Raw genomic sequence first — 9485 nt, 5'->3', positions numbered from 1 at the left:
TATATATATATATATATATATATATACTTCTATATAGTGTGCGAATATCCAATCACGTAGGCCGTTGGATTGTTCCAATCAAACGGCTCACATTTGCTACCTTTAAGTCGATAGCTTCGTGGCAATATGTATGCCGTCCAATAGGCTAATCTAACGGCCAGCAAAGAAGGGATTCGCTCACCCGGCCACCTCTACCCTGCCACCTCTCTAGATACTTCTATATGGTCGTGGTTCTGCTAGGCTCTCCAGAAGTTTCTCTACATCACGTGAGCGAGACCAGATGACGTACTACAGTAGCAACCCAGCAGTCAACATTTGTTTTGAAACTAGCGACCAGGAAACACGAAGACAAAAAAGGCATGCAGCCTAGGTACATGAGCGGGGATAATTGATTGGATGAGAAAGGGCAACTAATAAAAAAAGTTAAAAAATGTATAATTAAATGGACTATATTGTATGTTCTTACGAACCTGCAAATGTGTACAACTAACTCTGATCCAATATATTTGTTCAAAAATAAGTGAATCTGTAATATAAGACATGTTTACATATACATGTATTTTTAGACACGTATTTTAGATCGGATGGAGTACTATTTTATTTTGGATACGAGGGGTAAGCCATTGATGTTTCTTCTTTTTAATAGAATGATGATCCGTGCACTTATTTTTCATTACTGAGTGTAGCGACTCTCACTCATCATAGTAAAAAGCATGATGCTTACAATTTAGTATTTATTTTTTTGATAAAACAAATCAGTATTTATGTTCACGCGTTTACTTTCACAAGAATTCCGTGTGATTATCATACTGTCTAGGCATGCGTTAGGAGAAAGCACTTATGTATTCAACTTGCTTAGAAAAGGATCACATATTTATCTCATCATGCGAAGCATGTACCCTTAACTAGTATATATGGTATTTCAAAAAAAAAATGGAGAGAAGGGAGCAGGGAGAAGAAAACAGAAGGAGGCTGCGCAACGTTTCTCTTTATTTTCTAAATTCGTTTTTTTAAATGAAATATCTTGAAAAACGTAAGTCCAAATTACGTTTCGTTTTCACTTTTGTCTTCAAAACTAGATCCCATGTTGATAGATTTTGAAATACTTTTTTTCTGTACTTTCAATACTAGTATGGTTGAACTCGTGGTGTGTATCTAACTGTACTCCTATTTCAACTAATATGTACTTCTATTTTTAGTGTATTTGATGTTTTTTCTCTTTACTCAGTATTTGTACTTGCTCGCGTGCGCTGTACTTTCGTACCAGTACTTGCTCACGTGCACGACTGTGCTTATGTGCTTGCTCGTGTGCGTGACTGTACTTCTGTATCTGACGTGTGCGCGACTGTACTTCTGTACCTGTACTTGCTCGTTGGCGCAACTATACATGTACTTGCTCGTGTGGGTGACTATACTTTTGTACCTGTACTTGCTCATGCATGCGGCCCGACGTACGCGCACGGCCAGATGTACATAGTTGTACGCCGTGAATGTAGAGCTGCTCTACTCGCGCGGGCAAGCGTGTCACGGGCTGACACGTGTCAACCGTACGTACGTTTACCGTGAATGTAGAGCTGCTCTACTCGCGCGGGCAAGCGTGTCACGGGCTGACACGTGTCAACCGTACGTACGTTTACCTTCGCGAAGACCAGTCTCTAGCTAGTGGTACCCTTGCTTACCTTCACGAAGGTCAGTCTCTAACTAGTGTACCCCTTGCTCGAGCCTGGAGGTCTGGATCTTGCTGGGCGTGTACAATAGATAGATGGGCCTCCTTTTCTTTTATAGTATGCCTTACATGTAGTACATGTGTACCAGCTTTGGGCCCCTAATTTGGCTGGGGCCTAGGTCCCACGCAAGTTTATTACAGAACGAAACGAATCTTACAATTTACAACACGGGTTTCTCTCAAAAAAAAAATTACAACACAGGTTTGGTTAGCCATCATCGACTCGGCGTGAACCAGACCTCAAGTGGACACCACGCTCCATGATCTCCTGCACCTGGTGTAAAAGCAGCATCTAGGGTCCGTTTCTTCAAGTCATATACCTTCACACCCTTCCATTCGTTATGGCGTTTATCGGAAACATTATGCTTTGTCAGACGGGGAGTTGTGAAGTAGATGCAGTCCGGTTTGAGCTCAGGGAATTCCTTGGGGGATAAAAGACCTGGGTTATTCTGTCCGACAAAAGCCGAGTGCCCCCGCAGAGCCTTCCCCAAGCTCAGTCGTACCATTTTCTGACTCTTCATATCCAGCCTGTCTATTTCCACCCTGACGTTGTTTACCTGGTGTTTGTCGAGAATGACACGTAGTTGCAGGAGACGGCCCCAAGGAGTCGAAACTAAGTACCTCGTGATAACACCATCAATGTCGTCATCGTCCTTAGCAATGACTGTTTCCATCCACAGTTCGCCAGGTCCACCAAAGTCCAAACACTTTAATCTCCCGCACATCGTGACCGCGTAGAACCTTCGGCGGTGGTAGACACAATCTGCAAAGATATCATCTCTTTTTCGTATCGTTGAAACTTGTTGCCAACGGGCATCCCCTACCCTTGCGAAAGAGAGTCGCCTGCCATCCAAGTAGATGGCCAAAGCAAATGCGCGACCAGCAGATGGAGAACCTGACAGGACAACCTTGTCATAGAAATGCCAGCCCACTTCTTGCAAGTTATAGACACGGCCACTCTCGTAACACCCGTAGCGATACCCCATGAGGGTCTTCCCTTCGTCATCTCCGTAGACCCCCTCAATGCACGAATCAAAACCGATGATCGGCGGGAGTGGAACCAACTCTGCGGTGAAGGGCTTGTAGAGGACAAGGTCAGAGAGCTTGTTTGCAGTGATAAGCCAGCCATGGGAGGCGCCGCAGAGGGCCACAACCTGGCCATGGGGAAAGCTGACCTTAATAGTTCTCTCAGTGTCCAGGAGGCTGCGGAGCTCAGAAGCGGCAGCAGGCTCCCATAACCTACGCCACGCATGCCGCTGTGGATCCTGCGATGGAAGAGGCTCCTTCGCCAAGGACACGAGCCACGGCGAACGGCGAGGAGGGACACTGCCCGCGGCCGTAGAGGCAGAGCGCCATGACGGGCAGACAGCTCGGAAGGCGAGGGCCTCGGGTAGCTCGAGGAGATGCAGGATACGGATCAGGAGATCGATGGGGAGGTCTGACCAGCCTGGAGTTGCGTAAGGTCCTGCAATTGTGAAAAAACCATGTTAAGGTATTCTTTGAAGGAAAATATATTTAAGCAGATCTATATAGCCAGGCAAACATGTGCATGTTGCCCTTTCCGACAAAAAAGCCTCATTCAGATGTAGTGAAATAACAATTATGAAACATGAATCGGGAAACCAATTTGGAATCATATTATCTCCTTGCATGTTTGACTCTGAAGAGGATATCACTGGGTGAGCTTTTCAAATAGCATAATAAATTTAGGCTCTGGTTGGAGCAGAGAATACAAAACAAAGGAATACGATTGCAAACAAATATCAAATCTAGCTGAGAAGGATTATCACTAATGCCTTTGCAAAACAAAATGTGCATATCTACACACAGATTAAAAAAAAATACCGTGAAACCATAGGGAAACCCCTATGGTACTGCACACAGATAGTTCTAGCTGGGTAGATTGGATTCTGTAAAAAAACAGCATACACAAATTGTACGAATAAAACATAATCTACGGCAATGTGTAGCATCTAGAAAATGTTGTTGCTATGGCTAGGGAACACAACGGCAGCAACACAATAGAGATCGAGAAAAGAGAGACAAATTTGGTGCTGCAGGAACTTGCTAGTTGAGTTACAAAGTAAAACTTGGCAGTTACTCTGCCTACTAATAAAACCTGTCGTTACTCTGAAACTAGCACATGGAAGCTACTAAAATAATCTGCAACAGGTCTGAAGGCTAAATGAAAATCATACCGGCAAAAAAAAAATTATGTGATTGCCAACTCGCCATACCAAGAACAACAACAACATCAAAGCCTTTTTCCCAAGCAAGTTGGGGTAGGCTAGATATGAAACCCAACAGAAAAAAGAACGAAGAAAGAAGAAAGAAGAAATCATAATCTACATGCGCGGTTGGATTGAGAATTGACGAAAACTAAAACAGTAGAAGAAATCATAATAGGATGGCATACAAAAAGAAAAGAACCTAATCTGCAGCAACCGAACTGGGATTGAGTGGAATTGACCGAAAACATCTTTTTGAAGGGAAATGGAGATCATTATCACATAGATCTCAATAAATTATATTCATGGGAGTTTTGCTGCACTCCCCAAATATCTGGTCGTCAATCCCTTGCATCGAAGGAGGGGGGTTGAGGGGGAGGAAGGACAAGTGGACGAGGGTGGGTTCGCCGGTTGACGAGGGTGCCCCATGGGTTCTCTGTCTCGTTTCGCGCCAAAAGAGTCTAGGGCTCTTCCTCAATGAAGGAGAAGCAGCAGTGGAATAGAGGTTGGGATGGTGTATAGCCAGGCAAACAAGCCCGCATACGCTGCCCGAAAAAATATCAGTGTAACTAATAGAGCCTTTGGAAGAGCAAAGCAACGGCACCATAGAATCACAACATGTGTGATTGAGCATCTAAAAAATGTTGTTGCTATGACTAGGGAACACAGCAGGCGCAGTAGAGGAGCGGGGAGACAAATTTATTGCTGCAGTCACTTGCTAATTGAGTTACATACTAAAACTTGGCAGCTACTGTGCCTACTAATAAAACCTGGGGTTACTCTGAAACTAGCACACAGAAGTTACCCTGAAACTAGCGCACAGAAGTTACTCCGAATCTAGCAAACTAGCACGCAGAAGTTACTCTGAAACTAGCAAGCAGAAGTTACTCTGAAACTAGCACGCAGAAGTTACTCTGAAACTAGCACGCAGAAGTTACTCTGAAACTAGCACACAGAAATTGCAATTCGATTCGCCCTGAGTAAACTGGGCCTATGCAAGTTAACCGGAAGACTAACAATTCGATAAAAAACTAGCATTCAGGCTCTATTGCGGAGAACAAAACTAACATAAAAAAAATTGCATCTTTATGAAATAAACCATAGGATTGGCAGGAAAAATCGCATCTTTGGTCCATAAGGGCAATTGTGTTTGGATCTTAATAGGCGTTGCGGAAAATTAGTGTAGGCTTACCAAGAGCATCGGCTTTTGGGAATTCATGAGCTTCGCAATTAGCAGGAACGGACGTGGAAGCTCCTCCAATGGCCTCCCCCCGATCCGAAGTGGGGGGAAGGGGAACGGAATCACGGGATGCGTGAAATCCGTCATCAAATAGGGAGGAATCACGAGCCTCCCTGGAAGCTCCTCCGACGGCCTTCTCCTTATCCCAAGTTGGAGGAAGGGGAACGGACTCACGGGATGCGTGAAATCCGGCCAAGGAGGAAGAGCCGGCGAGTGTGGCGACGGCGCCGGCGCCGGCGGACGGCGCGCGTCGCCATGGGAGCGTCATAGGGTCGGGGTGGGGGCAGTTGGGCTGCCGGAGACGATGGTGGTGCGGCTAGAAGCTCGGGCGTATTTGTTTTTTTGTTTTCGTCGATTGAGTGGGGAGCGGTCCGGAAGAGGAGCAGCAGGGAAGAAGAAGAAGAAGAAGGAGGCAATCCGACTAGACTGGGTCTTTCCACCCGTCAAATTAGACCAACTCTTAAGTGCGCCACGTGTGCACACGAATCTCAAAGCACTGAATCTTCTCCCAAGCTTCTCGGCCTGACAGACGTGTTGCCACCGCGGGCACGGGCCTCGCCACCACGAGCACCGGCCGGCCACGCCTCGCCCCCGCGGGCCCTGGCCTCGCCTCGCCACGCCGCTACGAGCACAGGCCGCGCTGCGGGTGTTGTGACGTGGGCGTGCCATGTCCTCTTGCCTCGTCTGTTTTGGGTCGTGACTCTGCGTTGGGGAATAAAATTTGAGGCGGACGTATGTGCGCGTTCGCGCGACGTCCGCGTGTCCGCCGGACGACTCAAACAGATAAATACACCGTCCATTTGGGTCTTGGACGAGGTCCTGATGTATGTTCGCGCTGGACTACCTCCACCAGAGCTGATGCCGACAACCACACCTTCCACACCAACGCACCTTTGACGGGGAGGTCGTTTTCTTCCTCGTCCTCCTCCCGCCGCTTTGGAAGCACCTCCCACCGCTCTGGGCCGGTGGTCTACACCCACAAGGCAGAGGCAGGTGAGCCTCTGCCATGGGCATCTTCGTCCCGTTGCATTGCCCCGAACATCGTTATATGCAAGCCTGGCGTCCAGATGCGCTCACCGTCACAGGGGCCGCCTCTTCTTCCGCCGGTCAAATAGGGAGAAGAAGCCAGAGCCCGTCGTCCATAGCAGGTGGCAGAGCCCCCCGCACCGCCGGAGTGGACGTCGAATGATGCCACCCCGGCGGAACACCGCCACCCCAACGACCCGGAGGAAGAGCCGAGCCTGAGCCTTGCCGTCGTCCATCTTGATTCCTACAATACCAGTAAATCACCCTCCCTTGAGACCGCCTACTGGTGCTCGACGCGGGATTGGTGGATCATCACCCTCTTGACAGCGACTCATGCAACAGTGGCGGTGGTAACGATGGCAGTAGTGGCAACAACAATGCAGAGGAGAAGCCGTGCTGAACTGGAGCGCCTTTTTAGTCCCCAACGGAGGTGCAGGTGACCGTGTGTTGCGGTCAGAAACCCACCGGCGGGCAGCGACGGGCAACACCGTAGAGCCGGGAATCTCCCAGGACTGCGGCTGGCCCTGGTCCCTCCGAGCGACGGCCCGCAAAGCCTTCTGCACACACGTCCGATGCTCGTCGCAAGGGCGTGCCACCCGACCTATACCCGGTCGTGAAGGTGTTGGATAATGCCTCGCTTAGTTTCCTCGCATGGCATACACGTAAACGTTAAATACGAGCCTCGATCGGCTCTCAGGTTGTCCCGTGAATCGGCTCAAAGAGCCGATCCACCCATGATACGTACGAGGTGTACGATCGGATGGTGGTCCCGCTTGATCAAGATAAAGCTAAAGCGACCTACTACGATTTGGGGTTTTCACCGCACAATCGGAACATCCTACTCGTGATTGGGCCTCGCGCTCGCGCACGGTGATCGTAAGCCGATCCTAGACAGGGCCTAAAAACCAACACGAGGTTGATCCTCGGAGCGTCCTGTCTAGGGCTAGCAAACGACACCCTACGCGCCGCTGGATCCTCCAACCCTTTGTAAGGCCTAACAATGCAGATATTAAACTAATCCTTGAAGAACAAGGAGCAATCATAACGGATCGGATCTACTAAATAATAATCAAGCGGGTGCCGCCCTTACACCCGTGACAGGCGTAAGGGCGGCTAGATGCCTAAGGGTTGCACGACGATAGCATATGATACGAAGAACAATGCTAACCCTAAAACACCTATGATAACTACGTTGCTCGCCATCAAAAGGCTTCGAGTACGAGCAACGCATGGAGGACGAATAAACGTAGTGCTGCCTAGATCGCAAGATGCGATCTAGGCAGCATGGTGCTTACCCGGAAGAAACCCTCGAGACGGGGAGTTGGCGATGCGCCGAGATTGGTTTGTGTTGAACGTTGGTTGTTGTTTATTTCATAAACCCTAGATACATATTTATAGTCCGGGGGACTTTCTAATTCAGGCGTGCGCCTAACCGTGCACGGGTAAAACTCTAACTTCTAACCGACACGTATCCTACTATGGTACAGATACACGGGCAATTAGCCCAAACTTGGTACACGAGGCCGATTCAGAGATCCTCCACGCGTATATCCTTCAAGCCCATCTCACTTACGGCCCATCTCCTGATTTGGCCAAAATCTGGTGATAACACCGTGACATCGAGTGCTTCGTCTTCTTCGGTGGAAAAGAAGGACCTGATTGTATCCTCAAACTTTTATTTTGGGTCCTTCTTGTAATAGTTGGGGGCTCGGCTGTAATTTATTTTCCTTATGTTGTCCTCTATGTAACATGTAAGCCCACCGTATAAACAGCTCTCTGGACCCTTCGTGTCCTTTCTTTATTCAAAATAAAAATAAAAATTGGAGCGCCTTTGACGGAAAGCGCAACTAGTATTAGTATTTTTTTAATATGGAATGTTATTTGAATGAAATTCGTCGGTTTAATATGGATTGTTGCCATTCAAGCTTTTGTGTAAGCATCCTAATATTTGAATGAAATTCGTCGTTTTAATATGGGATGTTATTTCTTTAAAATACAATTGAAATTGCAACACAAACCCATGCAAATTTCCCGCACATATTTTTATTTTAAATAAAATTACTAAATAATGACGTGGTAATTTTATCACTGGTAGCGCGTTGGCAGAACGCCAACAATGTTGCTATTTGGCGACGTGGTACGCTCGAAAGCCACCACTATTTTTCAGACTGGTGCCACACCACCTAACATCGGTGTGACATGTCAACACCACCAATTACAAAAACACAATGCCATTACTACCTTCTCTCAAATACATCAACATAATGAGTACGTATCTTCTTTACATAGAGAAAATTTCTTTTGAAGCTAAACAATGTGGTATATTTTTTTATTAATACATAAAAGTTATGTTAAAAGGTAGATGACTGCATTTTAAAGCATATTTATCTTATATTTTTGCATTAGTAGTGATAGGATTTTCGTATTTTACAGCTCTAGCATGCACCTCTTATGCTCGTTTCCCACAAAACCCAAATTATGATGGTATTGATGAACATATTATTTAGAGCTGTCATATTAAACATAAATATAATATTTTAAAGTGATCAAAGTCATTTAAATGATTTTCCACCCACTTGGGTGAAAAGGCGTCGCGAGAGGAGCATGAGCACCAGTCATGGAGAAAGAGCTAAGAGAGTGTGGTTGGGCGGTGATAGAAGTGGAGTAGAGAGTTGCAACTCCATTTGCAACTGAAAAAACTCGATTGCAACCTAACTTGCAACTGATATACACAAATCACGATACAATTAAACGGTGTAGGATTTAACTGTAATTCTCAGCTAGGTGAGAGCTCGTATATCCCATAAAATAAAGCAACAAGCTAAAGAGAACTCGGTTAAAGCAAACTCCATCACTAATCCGCCATCCATGTCAGGACATATATAATCTTGTCCTAGAACATGATTTGTTTGCATGCACCGGTCATCGGTTAACTCATCCAAATGGAGTAGTGGTTAAAAGAGACGCTATTAAGTTGTTCCGCTCTTTCAAAAGCTTAATCATACATAGCAAACAGAGCTCTGGTGGTTAGGTCCCTTGTGGTGGAACCAACCTACCTGGGTTTAAGTTCTAGACTTGGCATGGGTGTTTACATTTACCTTGATTTATTCTAGGATTTAACCGGCGCTATGTTTCACTACGGGAACAACCGGCTACACCGACGGCCCCGCACCGTCGGCACAGTAAGGTTCACCGTCGGTACAGGCTCTGCCGACGGTCACCGTCGGCGTCTCCCCGTCGGCACAGCAGGCGTCGGGGTCCGCGC

At 46.9% G+C, this 9485-nt stretch overlaps 1 protein-coding gene across 1 annotated transcript; it reads right to left on the bottom strand.

Moving 5' to 3' along the window:
* Positions 1 to 1724: 1724 nt before the first annotated feature.
* LOC124663513 lies at positions 1725 to 5462 on the bottom strand. The gene is made up of 2 exons (XM_047201210.1): positions 5147 to 5462; positions 1725 to 3191 (listed from the first exon to the last, which is right to left on the bottom strand). Exons 1-2 carry the CDS (start codon positions 5460 to 5462, stop codon positions 1942 to 1944), a joined length of 1566 nt encoding a protein of 521 aa, XP_047057166.1. The 3' UTR covers positions 1725 to 1941.
* Positions 5463 to 9485: the final 4023 nt, after the last annotated feature.

This window comes from Lolium rigidum, chromosome 1 (assembly GCF_022539505.1).
Source record: "Lolium rigidum isolate FL_2022 chromosome 1, APGP_CSIRO_Lrig_0.1, whole genome shotgun sequence".
NCBI classification, from domain to species: domain Eukaryota; kingdom Viridiplantae; phylum Streptophyta; class Magnoliopsida; order Poales; family Poaceae; genus Lolium; species Lolium rigidum.
Note: the sequence above shows the minus strand (reverse complement) of the source record. Positions and strands in the feature narration are given on the sequence as shown.

Excerpts from the sequence above, each read along its gene's own strand:
- LOC124663513 (XM_047201210.1), bottom strand. The coding sequence starts at position 5,462 with ATGACGCTCCCATGGCGACGCGCGCCGTCCGCCGGCGCCGGCGCCGTC. Across the intron at positions 3,192-5,146 it reads CCCAAAAGCCGATGCTCTTG|GACCTTACGCAACTCCAGGC; the intron begins GTAAGCCTACAC and ends TCACAATTGCAG.